At 39.8% G+C, this 23,121-nt stretch overlaps 1 protein-coding gene across 1 annotated transcript; it reads left to right on the top strand.

Moving 5' to 3' along the window:
* Positions 1 to 546: 546 nt before the first annotated feature.
* On the top strand, positions 547 to 23,057 carry vstm2lb (V-set and transmembrane domain containing 2 like b). Its single transcript, XM_079340648.1, has 4 exons — positions 547 to 809; positions 17,516 to 17,685; positions 20,734 to 20,778; positions 21,211 to 23,057. The coding sequence occupies exons 1-4, from the start codon at positions 593 to 595 to the stop codon at positions 21,463 to 21,465; spliced, it is 687 nt and encodes a 228-aa protein (XP_079196774.1). The 5' UTR covers positions 547 to 592; the 3' UTR covers positions 21,466 to 23,057.
* The last annotated feature ends 64 nt before the right edge of the window (positions 23,058 to 23,121 follow it).

The raw sequence follows: 23,121 nt of genomic DNA, 5'->3' as shown, positions 1-23,121 counted from the left end.
CTGGAGACGAGGAAGGAGTAGTGGGACCAGATAGTCTTGTGTTTTAATACGGCTAAATGTGGCCATACAAACAGGGGTTTTACACTGTTTAGTTAGCGCTTGAGTTGAGTTTTCAATAGGCTGTTTTGGAGTAACAGCCAAACTTTGCAAGAAATGTAAGTTAGTTCTTGTTGTCAAGTTGTAGCCTATTTCAATTTATGCAACTCATCATAATTGAACCTTTACCAAAATCATTGACTAAGATATCAAAATATAAATATAATATTCCACTGTAAACTAATTCAGTAGCCTATCGCTAACACGTAGATTGTCATAGACTATTTCCAATAGCCTACTAAAACAGACATCACTGAGGAGCTACGGAAGTGAGGTAACAGGATTCCAAATGACAATATGCAACAATGAAAGTTAATATATCGTGAGATGCCTCCGCCTAATTGACCGTCAGTGTTCGGCGCTGCACCTGCGTCTCCCTCCGCCTCCGTCGGTCGCATCATCATCTTCATCATCATCTTCATCATCATCATCATCATCTCCTCCCGCAGAGCCGCGCGGAGCAGCAGCGTCTCTCCTCCAGCCTCCGCTCAGCTTTATGAATGTGACGGCTGTTCGGAGACGCAGGTGGGGATATCTTGTTGATGCTGTCCACCATATTTTAGTATATCATACGACTTCTTGTGAACCCGGCGGAAAAATGGGAGCCTATGGATTGATATTAAGGATTTTGCAGTACGCGGGACTTTACGTTCAACTTAACGCAGCGCTCATCGTCGGACACGGCGATGTGGATAATCACGTCTCTGGAAATGGTGAGCTGTTTGTCTCCTGCTGTCGGTGGAAGTATGACTGGAGGATTAGGCTTCTCATATCTGTATAATTATATTATCACTCATGAGAGGGAGTGACTGGGTGGGGTTGAGTGAACAATGATTGTTGTTCACCTGGTGGTTATTTTCTTTCATAAGCCTAGAGTTCATTCTTGCTGTTATTTAGATGACAGTTCTAAGTGTCGATGTTGTCCGTAAAAAAAAACAAAAATCCATGACGTCTAGGGGATTACTTAAACTTCAGCACTATTCCCATTAAAAGTAGTTGATTAAATGTGTTACAGATATCACTTTTTATCAACTTGCGAAGTTTATCCAGCGAAATTTATTTTCCACAAATTCAAAGATTTAAAGTTAGTTTGAACACAACCTTCGTTTAACAAAAACAAGAACAGCATGGTTTATAAAAGGACAAGATTAACTGCTGATCGGAATGTCTTAAAATGATTATAGTTCTTCTAGGCTATGTTTTGTGTAAAAACACTGCTTTAACTCAGGTATGGCCGACACTTAAGCAAAAACAAAAAAAAGGCTTTTGGTTTCTATATGGTTATAGTACACTGCCACAAATGACCAGTTCTTTTGTCACCCTGGTAATTTACCAGAGTTAAGATGGGCCAAGGCTATGCAATGTAAAAAATGTACAAATTGTGCTGATCTTTTTTGAAGGCATTGGGATTGTTACAGTGGTTTCAGGATGAAGTTGGAGAACCTGTTGGGTTTACCTGTGCAGTAAACAAAAATCTAGTTTTTGTGGAATAGGCCTTCATTTAATGTTTTAAGCAGAGTGATTTATGGTGAGAAGCACAATGGATGTTCTGACATGATATGGAATTGTGTAAGTGAAAGTCAATTAAAAAAAACAATGTGAAAAAAGAAAGCTTGAGAAAAATCACAGCTCATGAAGGACTAATACAAAGTTAATATGATGAAAAATGATGGGTAAGTAAAGACTCACATTACTTAAGAATGTCCTAACACTGGCTGTTAGTTTGTATACAGGGCAGGTCAGACTAATATATTTTTACCTGATGTGATGGCTTTCTCAAATGCACTTTTAATGGTAAGGATTAAGATAGCTACCCAGGCAACATTGTAACCGTTTCCTAAATACTTTAGATACAGAGTACCGCGTTTTACAAATAAATTCATACTTTTGTCAACCTGGACAAACTTTAGCCATTCTCATCCTTCTCTACATTGCTGATGCATTTGTATGATGAGCTTGATCTGCCTTTTTAAAGCACTTCCTGCAGCAGCCCCACTCATAGATTTCCTGTTATCTAATTAAAACATGTGATAACCACTTCATCACTGTCTCACCAGTTGTCCCTTGACGCTTTTCTGCTTCGCGAGTTAGTTCTAGCTCAATCACTATAAATGAATGCGGCATGTGCGCAGCAGTTCCAAATAGATTGACTGTCTTGGGCAGGTTGGAAAATCAATTAGCAGCATTCCTCCCAGAGGGAGTTAATTAGAATCGGCTATAATCGTCGAGTCTCAGACTGGCCATGAAGAAGAAGAAATGCCTCTGGGTGTGCAGTCCTAACAAGAGTGAAAACTCCTCAGGAAAAGAACTGCTAAGGTTTTAAAAATGTGACGGAGAAAACAAAACTAAAGTAACCAATTTTCTCTTTATGTAATTATTGTGGTTAAGAAATGCTCAGGATCTTTTTTTCTTTTTCTCTTCTAAATTGCCCAAGCAGAGGGGAGCTCAGCCTTCATACAGAGTAAAAAGGCTGGTTGCACTGTTGTGCAAGAAAGATTGTTAGATCCAACCCTGGATCATTTTTTCAAAATGAGTGTATCTATCCCCTGATCCCACTTCAGCTGAAGTGAAGATTGAGTCATGTCTGACGCTAAATTATAGCTCTTATGTGTGAAGAAAAACAACCAGGTTATATTGATCAATACTTTCAACGCATTGTGGGAGGTTGCTGTTTGTGCATGTGTGTCCTATTGTGAGGTTTTGTTGTTGAAGACAATAAAGTGATCAGGAGCCCCACTTGGTTTCAGAGTCATTTCCTGACCCAATAACTTAGGTGGAGGACATGGGAATGTTATTGCTCACTTTAGCAGCCCTTTTTCCTGTTATCCAAAGCCAGCGTAGTAGCACTCTCTCTGTGAGGGGGCGTGTACTGATTCATTAGGCCTCCAAAGTGTCTGGGATCCTCTGCCAGGCCGCTGCTTGGTGTCCTCTTAATGAGGACGTCCAGCCCCAACAGTTTGCATAGGCTTTCAATTTAATGGAGGCTCTGACTGCGTGTGTCTGTGTGGGTGAGGCAGGAAACAGATTGTACAGTCATGCTGTCACGGTGCAGGTTGCTGGCAGAGGCTCAGTAGGAGAGAGGAGGACAGTTAAACAAGGTGTATCGAGGATACTGGAAAAGAGTAAATTAAGAAGTACATTTCAACCTGTCAAAACCTGAAGGGACAGCTGACTGTTATAGTGATGTTGTCATCTAGTGACACACTTGTCATGTGCTTAAATATTTCCCTGTTATATGCTATGAAATCAGTATGAATGTACAAAAAGGTTATAAATCCTGTCATTAAGCATCGTTTTCTGTCTAAGGTTTATCCAGTAAAGTAGAATTAAATCAATGGCTGCAACCAGCATGTTTTCACTTTTACAAATTAAAGCATTTTAGATTAATATTTAGATTAGGCTTATTGTTTTAGAATGTTCATCTTTTTTAGATCTCAAGGTGAGATTTATCCCAGTGTTAACCTCAGGGAAACAGTGTAACCAGAGCTTTTTGTCTGACCAGCAATCAAAAACTGGGAGTTGATTTTGGCCTTTTCATTTGATTTGTTCTCCGTTCGTTACATTTTCTGGCTATTGAGATAGTCGTTGCAGTCAGAGGATAATTGTTAGTTACAGTACTGTCAAGTAATTTAATCAAATAAAGTTACATAGGAAAGAGTTCACCGATTCACTCTAAGCACCAAGTCTTAGACCTTTTGTGTTGGACATAAACACCTGTAGTTTCATACAGTAGACATTGATGGTAAATACAGAATAATAGTGATATCATAACTTGATTCTAAAGCAGGAGTTTATTGAAACATTTTAAGTTCAATCGTAGTAATTAGGGGTAAGGTTTCAAATCTGAATATTTTTGCTCTCCATTTCCTTCTATGTTGTCTATGTGTGTCCAAAAGAAAAGAACATTATACAGAAAGACAAACAGCATTCTTTACCCAATGCTTTTTAACAACTTCAGAAAATTCCCAATCATCTACCTACATGATAACAGAAAAGGAATATTCTGGAAATTGTCCAGTTTACATGAAGCTGTGCAAACATTTAACCATAGCCATGAGAACTTTTTGTTTAGAATTTATGTGAGCATGAGCTTAAAGTTTGTGCATCTAAAATGTGATTAAAAATCACTACATCTAAATTCTGAATCCAGATTTAAAAATCAAACGTTTATTTCAATGTGATTCTAACAAACAGATCCTGGATTTGAAGAAATGTTCCACATCTTGGTACAGTTCAGGGAGGTTTGTTGTGATTCACTTGAACTAAAATGGGTTATTATTTCACCTTCACATTAGAATCCGTCATCTAAGGTAAAACAGAGCTACCAGATTATTTCTTTGCTTTGCAGCAGACTGGACACACCATGTAGCTGCTCGGTCTCTGACGCACTCGGCTGTCCTTCCTCATAAAACCATACACACCGTCACTTAAAGGTTCTCAAGGGCAACATACTGTAACAGAACATAATGTTGTCTTTCATCCCAAAGGACTCCAGATGGAGTACACCTTGCTTTCTCCAAAATTGCTCTGAGACTTGGTGTGTGTTGTCAACAACACTATACTACTATATGTTGCCTTATACAGGGAGTAGCCACAGAAATAGCTTCTGAGTCTTTGCTCCCATGGGCTATGAAAAATTCACTCTGGAGGCCGGGAGTATCGCTAGTCACAGGCAGACAGCTGCCAGCTTGATTACCTGCTCTGTTCTTAATTCATTATTTTACCTTCCACCTTGAAATGAGGCTGAAGGTCTCCCAGCATGCAAATATTTCCCTAAGGAAGCTGCTGTCTGTTTGCCTCAACGCTGGTTCTGAAATAAACACAGCATCTTTTATTTTTATTAGGTTTATCTGTGTGAATGGGATTTTTCCACAATTGGTTATAGGTTGTTGCTTAAATGTGTTGTTTAAGGCCTGTAGCACAGTAAGAAGGTTGACAGCAGTAATCATGTTTTTTTATATTTTACGAATTGTTTCACAGCAGATGATCTACCAAAACACGCAATGTCTTTTTGTTTGTATTGGATAAAAAGAAAACCCCTAACCATCAAACATTTATTCATGCCCTGAAGGTTTTTAACACATTGAAAGTGTTATTTCTCTTGTTTGCTATGTGCATGCACTGCAGATTAAAGCTTTTTAGATCAGGATGGATATCTGCAGGAGGTTTGTTTACAACAGGAGGTCCTCTTTAACCCCCTCTGGGGCTTCCCTCATTATTAAACCCATTCATCAAGTTAGAGAAATACCTTTTCTCTCAGGGATTCTGTTTACAGGTGATTTACATTCATTACAGGACGAAGTTACAACTTCAAGCAGGACATTTATGGTTATGTATTCACTGTGTCAGATTCAATGAATCATTGCTCTGGCTCAAATGAAGGTGCTGAGTTAATGACTGACTTTACGAGCAGTCTCTCAATGTGGAAACTTCTCAGGTGAAAGATGTTTGTTCTAAACCTGGAGAAGATTTTTTACAATTATTTAGACTACACGTGCTTGATAAGAAATGCCTCTAGTAGTAGAAATGCTCTCTCTCTCTCTTCCATTCTTTGCCCTCTTTGTTTCGTATATTCTCTTTGCTTCTTATCTTGCATGACTTGATTTTTGCCACTCCATATTTCATGATATTTGTTTTATTTTTTCTTCAGTGGTGCACAATAACAGCTGCAACTGCTCAAACATTTTAATAAATAAATCAAGTTACAACATTTAAGAAATGTACAAATTCAAAGAAATCTGGGAATTGGACAGAATCAGAACGACACAGCGTGATAATATCAAACCTTGGAAAGGTAATCAGTGGATCTTTAATGGAAATCATTTGGACTGTTGCAGGATGTGTGCACTCGTCAACCACTATACTCCACTGCCTTGAGTGAAATTTCTATACCACAGGCAGCTGCATTTTGTGAACATAATCAGAGACTGTGTTTTTCATAGGTTTATGAATATCTATTTATTCCCGTTTCTATTGGAGATTTGAATTTCAAATAAGTCGTGAAAACACTGTGCCATTGAGCTCCCCTGTTATCCAGAAAGTGTTAAAGATCAGTGAGGCATACCATGGCCAATTTAATTAACCAGAATTACAGTTTATATCAATTCACCTCGCACAATTCTGGTGCTAGTTAATAAACTACAGTAAGTTCTAAAAAAGTGTATTAATCAACTTAAAGTTGTCCCCCAAAATTAAATGTCACCATTAATGGCTGTTGAGCTTTTCTTAAAGAATGGAACTAAAACACGCACTGTAACAGTTTGTTGTTTTTTCTTTTCCAAGTGATGTGCAAGAAAACATAGAAATGTCTTCTCCTTTAATGGCCCGACTAAAAAACAGATGCTTGTACAGAAGGTTGGCGACGAGCTTTCCTTCATCTCGCTCACAGACAATCTCTCACTCACATGGACAAGCAAAAATACGGGTGTCACCCTTGCTTCTTGTCCTTGCTAATAAGCCATTTGTAATTTAGTTTCAAACAGTTCAAGCTTTCTCTTCAGCAGGGAGGTGGGGTGTATGCATGACCTCCCACTGGCTCTCAGGCTTCATTTATTTCTCATTCTGCCTGGGATCTGAACAACATATGAAGACGAGGTTTGGGTTTGAGAAGTCCAGGAGCATTTGTATTCTACATAGTTTTCTTCACTGCATCCGCCTACTTCCATTGTTTTCTCCTGCCCATCTATTATTAAAGAGTCTTCAGTGAATAACACAAGCAGCCACTGTGTTCTTATATCAGTGTTTTCTGAGCAATGTAGTTGAAAAAGCAGAGGAGGAATTTTAAAAGTAGAATTACTGTAGTTGCACCTTCAAATGAGGGTATCCTGCCTCTGTTAAAAGACAAACCAATCATGTGTCGGCGATAAAATAAAATATGTAAGATTCAGTGTGTTTTCTCTGGAAGTTCATTTCCTCACCAAAAACACATTTTCACTGTCTCCCTCAGTCCAGGGCTGAAAACGTATCAGTGGAGTCAGCGTTTGTGTTGATTTAGCATTCCACCAAGGTTACTGGATTGATTTCTGGTGAAGCTGCTGTGATTAAGGAAACTGTTAGATATCTGCTAAGCAGGCTTGTCAGGTCCAGACATTGACATAGCGCTCACAGGAAGGCAGTCTGTTTGTCAACAAGTTGTGTTTAGCAGACAGGTTGAGGAGGGACCCTGCATTTCAAACTGAGAGGCAATCTGACAACTGTGAGATCGATAAAGCCCTGAGGAGGAGGAGGACCAAGACCAGAGAGGCAGGAAGGTGGGAAGTTACTTTAGGCAAGCATGATTTGGTTTGAGATGTACTCTGAGATCTTGTAGAGAGTGTCTTATAAAACAATCAGAACATATAAATTAGAACTTTTAAAACTATTTTACTTTTAATGACATATTAAGGGATGCTCTAATAAGAAAATGCTAGTGTGTGTTACAATGATGTGATGTTACAAAATGATCATTGAAGAGGTTCTAACTATCAGGCATAAGTATGCTAATTCTTTACAGTTTTTTTTCCAGGTTGGAAAATGTTTAGGAATAACACAAATCTTAATCACTTTGTTGCTTGTGTTTTGATCTGCAACCAAAAACACAACCATATACCATATAATATGTTCATCCTTGAATGCACTGTGTGCATAATAGTGTTTTGTTTATACTGACTTACATCTCAAACTTATAACTGTAGCCCTGTTACTGACTATTTATAGCGATGTATATTTGTATTTAATTTAATTTTGCACTGTGTGCTCTTTCTTCTGCTGACTATCCTGCTTTGCTGCTGTGACACTGTAAATGTCTCAGTTTAAGGATTATACAGTAGAGCTACTAACTAGACAATTGAAGCTAATAAGTTAGCATTAAGTCCTCTTTTGGTAATAGTGCCATTAGCTGGGAAGTGGATGAACGCTAAGTGTTATAAGATTCAACAGGAAAGGCATAAACATGCTTAACTTTGTAAAAACAACATACTATATTTAATAAACCATTCAGTCTCTCCCATGGAAGGTCTACTGTCCACACACCTCTCTTGTAAATGCACCGAGGGTCCTTGCTCATATGAAAACTGAAACGTCTCATGGCTTCATTTTAATAATTTTAATGTACAACTCCACACATACACTGTATTATGACAAGCCATAGGGCACCATGCGCTGTGAAGAGACAAAAACACTAACGCTCTCTCAGGATGCTCAGCGCGTGCCAGAGACAACTCCAGGAAATGTATAGGCTGGAAGCATCTCTTTATGCCACACAGCAGCGAGGCAACAGACACAGACCGCAAGCTTAGGGGAGAGGGGAGAGAGGAGAAATGAGGAGAGAAAGTGAATTAAAACAGAAAGCTATGTGATATTACAGAAAAAAATGAGATAGATGGAGCCTCTAATGGGTAGAAATTTTGGATTAAAGAGGGAAACAAAAGGGAGAGAGAAAAGTAATTTGTTTTTAACAAGACTCAAAATGTTTTTGAGGTGCAGTGAAAGGGTTTAAACAGAAAAAAGGAGCAGATAACTGCAAAACTAGGTCTTATTGGCTGGGATAATGTGAAAGTGCAGGCGTTACCTTGCAGCTGTAAGCCTGTCCTACTGAAGCTCTATACTCCTGGGTATATGTCAGGACTCCACGCACACTTCTCTCCTTGACTTCATATGCTACAACTTTAAATGGATACTTCACCCATTTACATGAAGCTTTGTATCATTAGAAACATGGTAGTAGTGTTGAATGGTCATGAATCCAACCCTCATTTTGCCCTGAGACGAGAAAAATATGTTTTTCTTTGCCTGGAAGTTTTCTTCATGTGATGCAATATGACGCTTTTTGCATCATGTGATTAAAAACTTTCAATTAAATTTTTCTCGTCTCAGGGCAAAATGAGGGTTGGATTCACGATCATTCAACACTACTACCATGTTTCTAATGATACACAGCTTCATGTAAATGGGTGAAGTATCCCTTAAATGACTGGGAAGACTATGAAAGCCTCATTAAGTCACCAGCAACCGTCTACACCAAGCAAGTTTACACAATATGTCACATTGACAGAAAGTGTCCATCCAATCATACACACCAGGTTTTCAGGTGGAACAATTCGAGGGTTCAGTGCAAGAACACTTCGCCATGTGTGTGCCGGAGTTGAGTTGTGAGACAACCAACTCCACCATAAAGCCACATCCACCCCTGCTTTCTCTCTTTTATTCTGAGATGCAGCTCAGTTTTTTTTCTAATTGGATCTTCATTGCAGCCTTTTTTGTTCTCACTTGTCGCTCCTTTCTTTGTCTTTTAGTCTGTTTATTCTGTCACTGCATGTTCATACTGTATCTCAAGGACAACAGAAAAAAAAAACTGACAGTTGCTGCATCAAAAACTAAGAAAACGCAGATGATTGAAAGGCTTTCCCTTGTTGTTTGGCCAATGTATTTTTCATGCACAGTGAAGTTTTCTGCTTTTCTAGGCTTCAGCGTTGGCACCATATGTTTAAACCACATTATTACAAGACACTGTGATAAATTTAGACTTACCTTCTTGTTTCCATTGTCAGGCATTCGGGATAAAGTTGGCAGACCTGAATAATAACATATAGGTGTATTAGCCACCTGCTGTATCAGACATTATGCAAGTGTCCTCAGATAAGTGACAATGTTACAAATGTGAACGCAGACCATGCAGCAGAAGAGGGAGCAATCGTTTTTGGGCACGTTGAAAAGGCACTATAAGAGCTTCTTAAAATGTATTTTGTAAAACAATCAGTAGTTGGAGGCATGTTCCTCTCCCTCTTATAAATACATTTCATTCATTTGGCAGTGTAAGTTAAACTGAATAATTCAAAATTTTCTTGTCATTTCATTTTGTATCCTACATTTCCTGTCATTAGAAAGGACATGCATGATCAGATGAAGGTGAATGATTTTACCAGCTGTGATTACAGTCAATAGTGCAACTCTGAAACATGTAGACCTACTGTAGCGCCACAGGAAACTGTCCCAGAAAATGTATCACACTGTGCACTGAACAAGATGTTGGACAAGTTACATAATAGTGTCAGAGGAAAGATTTCTAACTGTGGGGTGCTGCTTTAGCTCAGTTGGAAGAGCAGCACCCCATGGTGGATGTCATCCCCACTCCCTTTTCCCACGTTTTCTACCTACAGTATATTCGGTTGTCCCTTTCAAATAAAGAGCCCAAAAGATTTTCTTGAAAAAAGATTTAAAACCCTGTTGATCAGGATGTAAGTTAATACAAAAGTACAGGATTTTTAATTGGAGCTTTGTTATACTTACACTAAACATGAAACGTGTCAAAATGGAGAAGACTCACATTCAAGGAGGATAACAGTCAACAGACAAGATCCCACAGGTGTCAAACTGAAGCATAAATACTTCCTGACTAAACCATTTTGCTATGTGGAAGTATAACGTTCAACTAACTCTTAACGTTGTTAAGTTTATTGTTAACATCAGTCTTTTCCTTCAAGCATTAAAATCTATGCAAGGGTAAGGTATAGTCTTCAAGCTAATGTTCATTAAACAGCTTATTCTAAACACATTTCACAAAGAGATGTATCAATGTCCCTCTCTCACTGAGAGTCTCACTTGGTACAATCCACATTGCCAACACCTGGTGGAGCAAGAGGCTTTCAAGTGCGCGTGTTTATCAGAGCACCGTCCTTAACCAGGAAGTGGATCTTGGAAAACAATGATTAGAAACCACAAAAGAAGAAAAAGCTAATAATTTGCAAGAAAACACATGTATCACAAGAGGACAATAAACATTCAACTCCTTCTTTAGTATTTTCTAAAGCTGACCAACTTGGTTATTGAAGACTGTAACGTGATGTTCCTGAATGCCACCTGCAAGGCAGTGCGCATGTTCAGACAGGACTAGGCTGCAGAAGTTGTGACCGTTCAAGTTATTAAAGAAGCCATGATCCGCCAATGTTCCGCCTTATCATTTTAGGATATGCTAGTGCACTTCACATGGTGTCAGAAGTTAAAGTTAACTAGAACAATATGGCAAAGTTTTCGGCGCCGGAGCAGTTTAACTTCGCGAAACCGGAGAACTGGCCCGACTGGAAGAAACGTTTCTCCAGGTACCGAGTTGCAACGAAGCTGAACATCGAGGAGCAAGCAGTCCAAGTCTCCGCATTGATATATTCAATGGGTCCAGATGCTGAACAAGTGTTCAACTCGTTCCACTTCGAAATTGGTGAGGATGATGAAGACTTTGAGACCGTGTTGGGCAAATTTGACGACCATTTTGTCCCAAAAAGAAACGTGATATTCGAGAGAGCTCGTTTTCACTCACGCACTCAGGAGGCGGGTGAGTCTGTCGAACAGTACATTCGTCACTTGTATGAGCTAGCCGCCCACTGTGACTTCAGAGACAAAGAGGAGGAAATAAGGGATAGACTTGTGATAGGAGTTAAAGATAAAGAAATCTCACTCAAGCTCCAGATGACAAAAGACCTCACTCTAAGATCAGCGGCCGAAATGGCAAGACACTCCGAGCTAGTAAAGCTACAGAATAGCGAGGACGCAGCTACAGGACACGTGGACGAAGTAAACAGGTACCCGCAGGGCACGTGGAAGATGAAACAGGCCGAGGCAAATGGCGGTCGCGAAGAGGAGAGACAAAACTGTGGTAGATGCGGGCGCAGGCACGAGAGAGACAAATGTCCAGCCAAAGACAGAGCATGCAATAAATGTCGGAAAATAGGTCATTTCGCAGCTAAGTGCAAAACCAAAATGGTTCAAGAACTGACTGAGGAAGTAAACACACTATTCTTTGGGTCACTAGAAGAGAAAACGCGTGATAATATGGCAGCGGAAGAAGGCTTAGATGAAGTCATTTCAGACACTGAGCCACCATGGCGCACCACGCTCGTGATAGGTAATACAGCTGTCAGCTTTAAGATAGATTCAGGTGCTGACACTACTGTAATGAACGAAGCTACATTTAATCGCCTTCGTGTTAGGCCAAAACTCAGCCCAGTTAAAACTAAATTGGCGAGTCCAGGTGGGAACGTAGGGCAGATGGGACAGTTTCTCGCAAAAACACGAGTCCAGCTGGGGAGCAAACCCACAGACTGTTGCTTTAGGGTAATAGTAGTGAAGTCTACATGTGAAAACCTACTAAGCAGGACAGTTGGTGCTCGCCTAGGCCTAATACAACACATTGAGGATGTGAGCGTTTTTGGGGAGTTAGGACTACTTAAAGGAGAACCCGTCAAAATAATCCTTAAAGATGGCGCGCAACCTTACAGCATACCAGCACCTCGCCGCATTCCCATTCCTCTTATACCCAAGGTAGAGGAGGAGTTGAAACGGATGGAGATTATGGGCATAATAGAGCGCGTAACAGAGCCTACAGAATGGGTAGCACCCATGGTGCCTGTGGTCAAGCCCAACGGAAAAGTTAGAATATGTGTAGGTCTAACAAAGTTAAATGAAAATGTGAAAAGGGAAAAGTTTATCCTGCCAACCACAGATAGCATACTGCACAAATTGGCTGGTAGCAAAGTGTATACAACCCTCGACGCAGCCAGTGGGTTCTGGCAAATCGCTTTAGACGAGCAGAGCTCAAAGCTAACCACTTTCATAACGCCGAGTGGAAGATATTGCTTCAAAAGGTTGCCTTTTGGCATCAGTTCAGCACCAGAAATATTCCAGAGAAAAATGCAGGAGTTACTGCGCGACCATGAAGGAGCTCTTGTATACATGGATGATATTCTGGTGTACGGGTCAAATATGCAAGAACACGACAGCAACCTGAAAAGGGTCATGGACACGATCCGTGCGGCAGGCCTAAAACTAAACCGCGAGAAATGTAAGTTCAGGCAGACATCCATTCACTTTCTTGGCCAGGTCGTCAGTCAAAATGGAACATCTCCAAGCCCTGAAAGGGTGTCCGCTATCACGTCTTTGGAGAAACCCACAAACGTGAGTGAGTTGAGGAGGGTGTTAGGCATGTTTAACTATGTAGGTCGATACATCCCTAGCCTGTCGCAAACCCTCTATCCACTTAACCAACTGCTGAGAAGTGATGTAGCATGGGTGTGGGGTCCACAGCAAGACGATGCCTTCAGCAAAGTTAAAGCGCTGATTTCAACAGCCCCAGTGCTACAGTATTTTGACCCTAAACTACCGACTGTAGTGGGAGCCGATGCGTCCAGTTATGGATTGGGTGGGGTGTTGCTTCAAGACCATGGGGGCACACTCAAACCTGTAGCATACTGCTCGCGTACACTAAACGAAGCCGAAAAGAAGTATGCGCAAATCGAAAAAGAATGTCTCGCTAGCGTATGGGCCTCAGAGAAGTTCTATCTCTATCTGTGCGGTCTGGAGAGCTACAAGCTGCTGACCGACCATAAACCGCTAGTGACTCTAATTAACCACAGGGACCTAGACAAAACCCCCTTGAGATGCCAGCGACTTCTAATTCGCTTAATGAAATTTAACCCAGTAGCTGAGTACATCCCTGGCAAAAATTTGATAGTTCCCGACGTACTGTCAAGGCACCCGGAGTCGGCTACTGACAACTCAGGATTGAGTGAGGAAGTCCAAGCATATGTCGATGCCCTCGAGGAGGAACACGAGAAGCCTCAAACAGTGCTGGAACGCATACGGGCTGAGACTGCAGATGACACGTCCTTAAGGTTAGTCAGACAGTACGTGAGAACCGGCTGGCCTCGACATGAGAGAGATGTTGCCAGATCAGCTCAGGACTTTTTCAGAGAGAGAGGCAGTCTGAGCGAGAAACACGGACTGGTGAAGAAGGGAAACTGCATCGTGATTCCTCAGACAATGAGAGCTGAGATGTTAGAGCGAATTCACCATGGACACCAGGGTTTGAACAAAAGTAGAGAAAGATGCAAGGATGCCATCTGGTGGCCAAAGATGAGTAAGTCAATCAAGGAAAAAGTCACCTCATGTCCACACTGCAATGAGCATAAGCCAGGACAGCATCGCGAACCTCTGATCACAACGCCGATGCCTGAGCTTCCGTGGCAAAAGCTTGCAGCGGATTTATGTGAGTATAATGGAAAGAACTTTCTTGTTGTCATAGACTATTACTCACGATGGCTTGAGATACTGAGTCTCAACACGACTACCAGTCAGGCCGTGATAACTAAACTGATGAGCATATTCACACGTTTTGGCATTCCAGAAGAGTTGGTTACGGATAATGGCCCCCAATTTAGCTCAGAACAGTTCAAGTCTTTTACAGAAAAGCACGACATCAAACACTGCACGTCAAGTCCGTACTATCCCCAAGCGAACGGGATGGCTGAACGGGCTGTTCGCACAGCCAAGAGCATCATGGGACAGCCTGACCCCGGATTGGCTCTTTTATGTTATCGGGACACCGCAACAGAACCAACCAATGAAAGCCCAGCCAGGCTCCTACAAGGAAGAAGGTTACGCACAACAGTTCCAAAGCTCAACAACCAACTAAGACCAGCGTGGCCTGACCTTGTCGTTGTCAGACAGAAAGATGCTAAGGCCAAGCATGCATATGAGCACGCCTACAACAGGAGGTACTCAGCAAAGCCTCTCCCGGTTTTGGAGGTTGGTGATAGAGTAAGGCTGAAAACCGACGCTGAAAAGACATGGACAGGAACAGGGGTCATCGAGGCGTCATGCTCTACTCCACGGTCATACGTCGTAAGGACACCACAAGGAGATGTCACCAGGAGGAACCGACGACATCTGCAGATCGTGAACCGGGAATGGACTCCATCACGTCCACCAGAGACCGCCGCTTCAGCTGAGAACGGTGGTGACCAGACTCTGAGTCCATCTAGTCCAGCTTGGCCTGTCTCCGATACGACTACTGCTGAGACATCACCTAAGAGAGCCAACATCACACGCAGTGGGCGTGTAGTGAAACCAGTAGATAGGCTTGACATATAGGAGGAATGTGGATCATCCACGGGGCACAATAAACCCCTTCCCATTCCCTCAGGGTGTGGCAGTCTACCCACTACCCTGTAGACTTGAGTTCAATAATTGCATGTATGTTAATAGATTACAATATCTTTGAGAAAAGAGAGAGAAATTTATTTTGGGATAAAAGGTGATTTTGTTTATGACAGCAGGCTAGAACATGTAAAGAGATTGTATGTTTGTGTTGCCCCAAACTTAAAGGGGGAGATGTAACGTGATGTTCCTGAATGCCACCTGCAAGGCAGTGCGCATGTTCAGACAGGACTAGGCTGCAGAAGTTGTGACCGTTCAAGTTATTAAAGAAGCCATGATCCGCCAATGTTCCGCCTTATCATTTTAGGATATGCTAGTGCACTTCACAAAGACCTCACTGATGAGATTACAGCTCTATACGAAGCTTGTAAATCAGGGGTGTCAAACTCCAGTCCTGGAAGGCCGGCTTCCTCAGACTGTTAGATGTCTCCCTGCTTGGACGCAGCTGAATCCAATGAGTGACTCGTTATCAGGCTTCTGCAGAGCTTGATGACAACACATTGGTTTAAAGCAGGTGTGTTAGAGCAGGGAGACATCTAGAAGTCTGAGGAAGCTGGCCCTCGAGGACTGGAGTTTGACACCTGTGTTGTAAATAGATCCTGAATGCTACATTAGTGTATATATATATATATATATATATATATATATATATATATATATATATATATATATATATATATAGTTAGTTGTCTCATGATTTATTTTTATTTGCTGTTTTGCCAGTGAAGATTGAACAGTCACACAAAATACGTCTTTAATAGATTTCTCAAAGACTACTTGGAGTTTTTTTGTTTTTGGTTTTTTTTTGGGGGGGGGTGAGATAGGACAGTGGACGACTGCCTCTGTACGTGCATTGTGTGCACTAACCACTAGGCTACTAACACAACCATAGCATGACATTGTTACAGCCTTATTTCACTTTTTGCCTTCAATCTCAGGAGAATGTTCTAGAATACATAAGAGCTGAACTGAAGAGTGAAGTGAAAGACTGTTTGGACTGCTTATGAAGTAGCTCCATGTTTCCATGAATACTCATGTTCAGCAATACAACACATCAATATAACATATCTTTGAAGTGAGGAGACATTTTCAAGGTCTCAAATGCTCAATATGCTGACTTTCCTTTGTATTTGTTCAGGGTCATATGTTAGTTTGTCTATTTATCACTGACTGCAGTTGTGACTTTCAGTACATGACTAGTTTGTCAGGGATGGACAGTAATCCCTGTTATTGGAGGTCTGTGTAAATTATAACGTGACATAGCTATTTACACATCTATTTCCTTCTTTAAGTGTGTGTATTTGCGGATCACTGATTTACAGCTTGATTATGTATTTCCTATCACTTGACCTTCTCAACTCTTCCTTTCTCGACATGCTCGACACCAAAGTTGTACCCTTTCTCTCCTTTCGTCTTCCTTTCTCTTCCTTCCTGGCCTCTTGTACAGCTCTATCCCTGCAGTATGTTTTCTCCTAACGAATGAGTCACTTGCGAGCAGCAGTGCATTGAGGGCATAACTCTTGAGGGCCAAGTCAATTAGATGAAACAAATATTCCTGTCATATTTCTGAAATCTGCTCAAACATGATCAATGGTTTTGTTTAGCCTGAGAGGGAAGCTGTAGAAGAACAAGAGATAGGAGGAGGAACTAAAAATAATCCTTAAACCTGTAAACTTACATTTAATCAATGCAAATGATCACAGTTTTCTACACAGTGTATTATCTTTATTAGAATTAGTATAATTGAATAAACTGCAATAATGAGATGATGACAATGAGAAAGTCTTACGTTCCTTTAATGTGCAGTCATACAGAAATGAGCAGTACGAAATAACCCATCCTTGCTGTAGGTTTAATTTGATGTAATGTTTTACTGCCATGTTAACCCCAACCCCACTTCTAACAGCATAATTAAAGTGAATATATCATCCCTTTTTCATATTAAAAGTAAATTATAGTAAATACAAACCAATATAAGCTCTTCAAATCCTTCTCTGTAGTTTTCAAGATAAATGTAGTAGCATCTCAAAGTGGACAACTTATCAACTTACTTAATTCTGAGGTTTCCAAAAAAAATAAGTCCCAATTGTTTGTTAATTTTATAATAGTTTATCTATAAACATTGTGATTCATGACTTTAGGGTCAGTTGATGTATCCATTTTTGCTTTAGCATGCTTTGCTTGAAGCCTCCCTTATAAACAATCTGCAGGATATTGTCAGAAAATCAGAAAATGATCTGTGGTGAATTTATCAACCCTCACTGGCATCCAATCTAGATAATGTGAAGTTCTCGGCCTAAGTAGCAAATCTGTAAATTTATTATATAGTTTAATAATTATAGAAGCTGGTTATTACCAACAATAGAAACCAGGTAACATTCGCAACTGTTTTACAGCAGTAACAGCAGGTTGGTAGAGTACTGTTTTTAATTGTCTTTATTTTTCTTTCTTTCAGCGCTCTTTACAGAAGTACCGCATGACATCACGACACAGAGCGGTGAGGATGTAGAAATGGCTTGTTCCTTCCGTGGGGCAGGCTCGCCCTCCTACTCTCTGGAGATCCAGTGGTGGTACATCAAGGACCACAACGGACGACAAGAGAAGACGTCCCAGATCACCAATAATGTAAGATGTGATGTTAAGTTACCAGCAGGTTCATGGAAAGCTTAGTTTAACAACAAAAAGGACTTGAAGTTGACGTGATGTAGATCTTTTTTTAGTGACTTAAAATTACTTTTACACTTGAAAATATGGTGTCATCAACTAAAAAGCCAGATTTAAATCGATTTTTCCAGCATGTTGCAGTCAATTCATACACTTTTCCTGACACAAATCTGAGGAAGTTCCTTTCCAGTAATTGTAAAATGCTCAGTCAACCAGGTCACTGTAAGGAAAAAAAAGTCACATCCAAGTGGCAGTCAGCGAAAAAGGAAGCCAGACTTTGTGCCAAGTTGAACTCCTTGTAGGTGGTAACATACTTGACTGGTTCCCCGCTAACAGCAGGCAACTAGCGTAACGAGAAACCAGCAACCCAACTTTTCTCCTCTTTATTGTGACAAGACAACAAGACCAATTTGAAGCTTTTAGAAGGGTGGCCTTAAATGTCACCAGTGTGACAGTCCTACAAGTATTAGCTTAAGTCGAGGAGACACAAAGGATATAGCATGGAGCCAGGTTTGACAATTGGGAGAAGAAGAAGTTACAAATAGAAATGTTTCAGGTTGTCATTTATAATGAAGAGGCACGTCTTACACGTGGCAATATTAAGCATGGGACCAATGTCTTTGGAGTTTATATGAGGTGGACACAGTCAGTCAATTGTTTCCAGTTCAAGTCTTTTATATCAGACTCTGAGGGTGAGAAGGGCTAAACTTTCTCAGACATTTCAGTCATTTAATCCACTGATAACGTTTCCAAATGTTTTTTGTGATTTGACAAATTGCCAGTGATAGCAGATGTTTTCTCTTCAACCACAAAATGAGCTGGAAAACAACCTGAACAAAATATGACTCAGCTCATTTTTAACTTATGGCTGTAGATTCAGACACAAAAAACATGTGCCAGGGGTCCTCACGGGGTCTGGTCTGGACCTAAATGTAAACCATATGTCGAATCAACATTGCATGAAAGCTATAGCAAGCAAGCAGATGAGACAAAAGTAATTTAAGTGTGTATACTGTTTAAAAGTAGGCTAAAATTGGTATTAGTTGAAATAGTTAACCCCATGTGACAACAAATACTGAATAAGAAAGGTAAACATGATACAAAAACAGTGGTAACTGTCAGGTAAAGCAGATAGTAACAGCTGAAAGACGAGGCTTTTCGTAAAAGGCAACAGTTGAGATGGAAACCTTTCGAAGACGTTAGCTACAAGTAGTGTGTAAAGTGTTGAAACGAATAATTACCTCTGATAAAGAAACTGCCAATTTAGTGAGCTAAATGTAACTTAACAACTGTTTCTGATTGTAAACACTTAGTAGACACGAAGTGGCCTCATTGTTGAAATAGTCAAGTTGAACTATTTCATAAACTACAAAAGTAGCAAAACAAATAAGTTGTCAACCAATCAATCAATCCTTTAGTCAACCATACGTTATAGGTACATTTGTGCTGGATGATCTGATAGTTATTTTTAAAAGCAACTATATACTGTACAGTGAACAGTAATTAGGAAAAATAATTAAACTTGCTATTTGTAATTGAGACAATAAACTGAATAAGTTGAAGTACGAGGTGAAAGAGGTAATGAAAAAAACGTTGAACAGTTAGCCTGTTGCTACAAATGAAGAGTTGAAAAAGCTTGAAGTAATCAATAATCAATGTCACTTGTTTAAATACAAGTGACAATCATTGATGTTAAGATTAACCAAATGAAATACATAATATCTCAAAGTAGTTTAATAGTAGTAGTTTAACTAGTATTATTATTATATAAGACATATTTTAAACTATTTAAGTACATCATTATTATATAATTAAATCCTGTAAATTGCAGGTTAATTAATCAATAATCTTACAAAATGACTGAGGAGATGTGACCCATGTTATGAACTGTTTTTAATGTGTAAATGTAGCTGCTCTGTTTGTCTGTTCCTGACCGACTGGATGTTTTTTTTTTAACTGTTTTATCTGGAGAACCTTAGCGAGGCAAAATCCCACCTCTGGAGAACAATAAAGATGTATTTGATTCTGTAGAACAGGACAATATTAGAAGAAACTAAAACTTTCTCTGAATAGCTGATAAAATGTTATATCCAATATCATATATCGTCTTTTAAGAGCATTTGATTTCATTCTGTCTATATCTAACTAAACAGCATTTTTAGAAATCTCTATTGAGGTCAAAGGACAGCAGTACATAATAGTAGATATAATAGATATTTCTTTCTGAACTTTAAACTTCAGTTATTTTCTCATACATGATGTCTGTTTTTATCTTACTCTGCAAACAGTGTCAATGTCATCCAGGTTAAACCTTTTATCATCCCTCAAAGCTCATTTTTAGCTTCGCTTTCATTTATGCAGGACCACAATGCTTGAGCTCAACCTTTAGATCGCTTTATATCAGGCAGGGGAAAAGGCAATATTAGCCATGGCAGAAACCCCCTGGCACAGCAGCGAAGGGATAATTGCTGATTTGCACTGGAGGAACAGGTTGATTCTCTCCCATCACGAGGGAACTCTGCTCCCCTGCTGTGACTCTAGACTCTATAATTGGCACTGAGAAAGAAAAAGATTTTCAAAATCTCGGTCTACTGCATGCATAATTCAGACCTATGCCCAATGGAATACCTCGGTGCCTCTGCATACACTTCTGCACACACACCAGGCTTTTCAGAGGCTTATGTGCTTGGTTCTTTAGATTTCGGTGCTCTACACACACAATCAAACATGCACATTGATGAAACACACACACACACACACACACACACACACACACACACACACTCACAGCAACATACATTTCAGTTCAAGCACCTGACACTAAAGAAGCTACAATGACGGGTTCTTTAGTCTTTAGAAGCTTTGTTTTGTTAAGATATCAAACATGTTTCTTACTGTAATGTTTTGCTTTAGTCACACAGTTAACTGAGTTATTTTTCACCAAAAGATGTTTTAAGAAAAGTGTAGTCTTGGTAAGCCTTCTGTTGCTTATTCATCGTTTCTGTGCAGGTTGTACCCCTGGAGGAAACATCAAAAGATGCCACCAAAATTAGCGTGAGTCTGATCCTGCAACAAATGTCAACGAGCACAACGCAAAGACAATATCAAGCAGAACTATGAGAATGTTCTTTTGCAATTTGAAAATGAGAGACTGTGTTGGAAGTCACAACTGCTCACTATATAGTCCTTTATTTAGTTTGTTTTGCCATTTGTTTTGCTTGTTAGAAATCGACCGTTAATGACAATTATTCCCTTTATGGCAATAGTTCATCCTGCATTTTTCTATAACTAAAACAGAGCAATGATCTTAGCAGCACAAAAAAATGTAGTGGCCTAAAGTTTGCTTTCATTTTACTGATGAGATCACTATATAGTCCTTTATTTGAATATAGTCCCTATAAAGGGAGGTAGTGAAAGATTTCTGACATCCCAGTACTCTTGACTCTGGCTTTGACTAATAATACTTTTATCTTTGATGATTGTAAGGTTGTAAAAGTTGCTGGCAGCAACATCTCCCACAAGCTCCGCCTCTCCGGTGTCAAGCCATCAGATGAGGGCACATACGAGTGTCGAGTCATTGACTTCAGTAGCACTAAAGGACAAGAACACCGTGTTCACGCTTACCTCCAGGTGGAGCCTGAGAGGAGACATGGGAACCACCAGCACCAAACAGAGGGCAGGGGCTTGAAGAGGAGATCAGCCGGCAGCACCACTGACTGTAACGACAGCTGCTTGATTTAAAGAGGAGGGCCTGCCTACTGTCTGCATGTTCAAGACTCCTCTCTAATGAGGGACTGTCATCAACACACACTTCACCACAGAGACGAAGCGTCAGACAAAACTGGAAACTTTTTGTTTGATATCAGAGCGAAGTTGAAATTGTTTGAACAGAGAAAAGACAGTTTCCTTTGCAATGTGCCAGTTCTTACACAAACAGAAGCCAAAAGCTGCAGTGTCTCCGTGTAAATGCTTTTTAAAGGAATAAAGAATGAATTCAGCTTTTTTTCATACACCTAAACTTTTCAAAGCACATTGATTTCATCTGTGTAATCTATGTTGAAACGATGTATTTAACTTTCTATAAAACAAACTGGAATGTTTGTGAAATAAAAATGTTTACCTTCGTCACATCAAGTTTAAATAGTCTGTATATTCTTACATCGACTTTTATCATTTAAGTAAATTTAACTCTATGCTACGTAACCAAATTACTCCAGAGACATAGCAATGTTAATCTCTTCAAACTTTCGTTGCCATTTTCTTCACCAGTCTAACTTTTTTTTCCCTTAACTTTCATGTCATTTGCCATTTGAATCCTTGAACTGTTTAAGTACTGCTGTTTGATATCTGCTTTGTTAAATACATTCATTTGAAAACACAAGTGTGTTTTAGTTTTGTTTTTACTCACTATGGTAAACACTTGGAGCAACACTTGGAGCAGGGATTGATTCAACCACAGTACAAACCCTTTTTCTTTTCTTTTTTTCATTTGTACTTAAGAAGAGTGAAGAAAGCTGAATTTAACATGTTTTGACTCATTTTGGACAAAAATCTATTTCCTATAAAATTACCTGTCATGTACTGGAACCAAAGAAAGATCTGCTAGACAGACTGTGGGTAAGCCATGTTCCTTGTAAAGAAATGTTGTGGATTGGCAGCACAAACTGAAAGTGATTATTGTTTAATCCCTTTGTCCTTAATTTGAACTGTGCAGAGACATTTAATTTAAAGCTGCTAAACCTTATAGATGTGCAGGGTCGGACAAGAGATGATTTATCATCATCACTAAGGCAGGAAGGAAAGATGATTAAGTTTAGAGTTCCTCTGTAAATCCCTTTAATAGTTTATGTGTTTTGTCCTCATGTCACAAGCACATTAGAACCAGTGTGTGTTGTTGCCAGGTACTGTGCGACTCAAAGGTGTCTAGCCTTCTTTTTAATAACCGCAATTACTGTTTGTGGCCTGAAGAGAGCAGCATTTACTCTATTGGAAGAAAAAGAATCACAATGGTTTTCTCCCAGATAAATGTTGGTTTTAGGGAAAACATGTTTTTACCAAAAAATAGTCAAATAATTTGTCAGTAAAAGCTTTAAAGGCAATGCAAAACAAGCATTTTACATTATTATCTGACCACAAGAACAGGCTTTTCAAATATTATGTGTCCCAGTTGTAATAAGATGGTGACTTTAAGGTGGTATGCTGACTGAAATGAACACTTTATGTCAATACGACATCGATATTCATGTAGGAATGTGGCTGATTGGTTTAGCGCATAAACTAGCAGGAGTATGTCCTGATCAGCCAATGACGAATTCCTTATATAACTGAACTATCAACACCAAAGGACATCTGGGAGATTTGTGAGGTTGAGTCTGCCCAAGAAAGATTTCTGCATCG

This window comes from Symphodus melops (assembly GCF_947650265.1).
Source record: "Symphodus melops genome assembly, chromosome: 4".
NCBI classification, from domain to species: Eukaryota; Metazoa; Chordata; class Actinopteri; order Labriformes; family Labridae; genus Symphodus; species Symphodus melops.
This window is presented reverse-complemented; position numbering and strand designations above follow the sequence as displayed.

Excerpts from the sequence above, each read along its gene's own strand:
- vstm2lb (XM_079340648.1), top strand. The coding sequence starts at position 593 with ATGAATGTGACGGCTGTTCGGAGACGCAGGTGGGGATATCTTGTTGAT. Across the intron at positions 810-17,515 it reads TAATCACGTCTCTGGAAATG|CGCTCTTTACAGAAGTACCG; the intron begins GTGAGCTGTTTG and ends TCTTTCTTTCAG. Across the intron at positions 17,686-20,733 it reads CGTCCCAGATCACCAATAAT|GTTGTACCCCTGGAGGAAAC; the intron begins GTAAGATGTGAT and ends GTTTCTGTGCAG.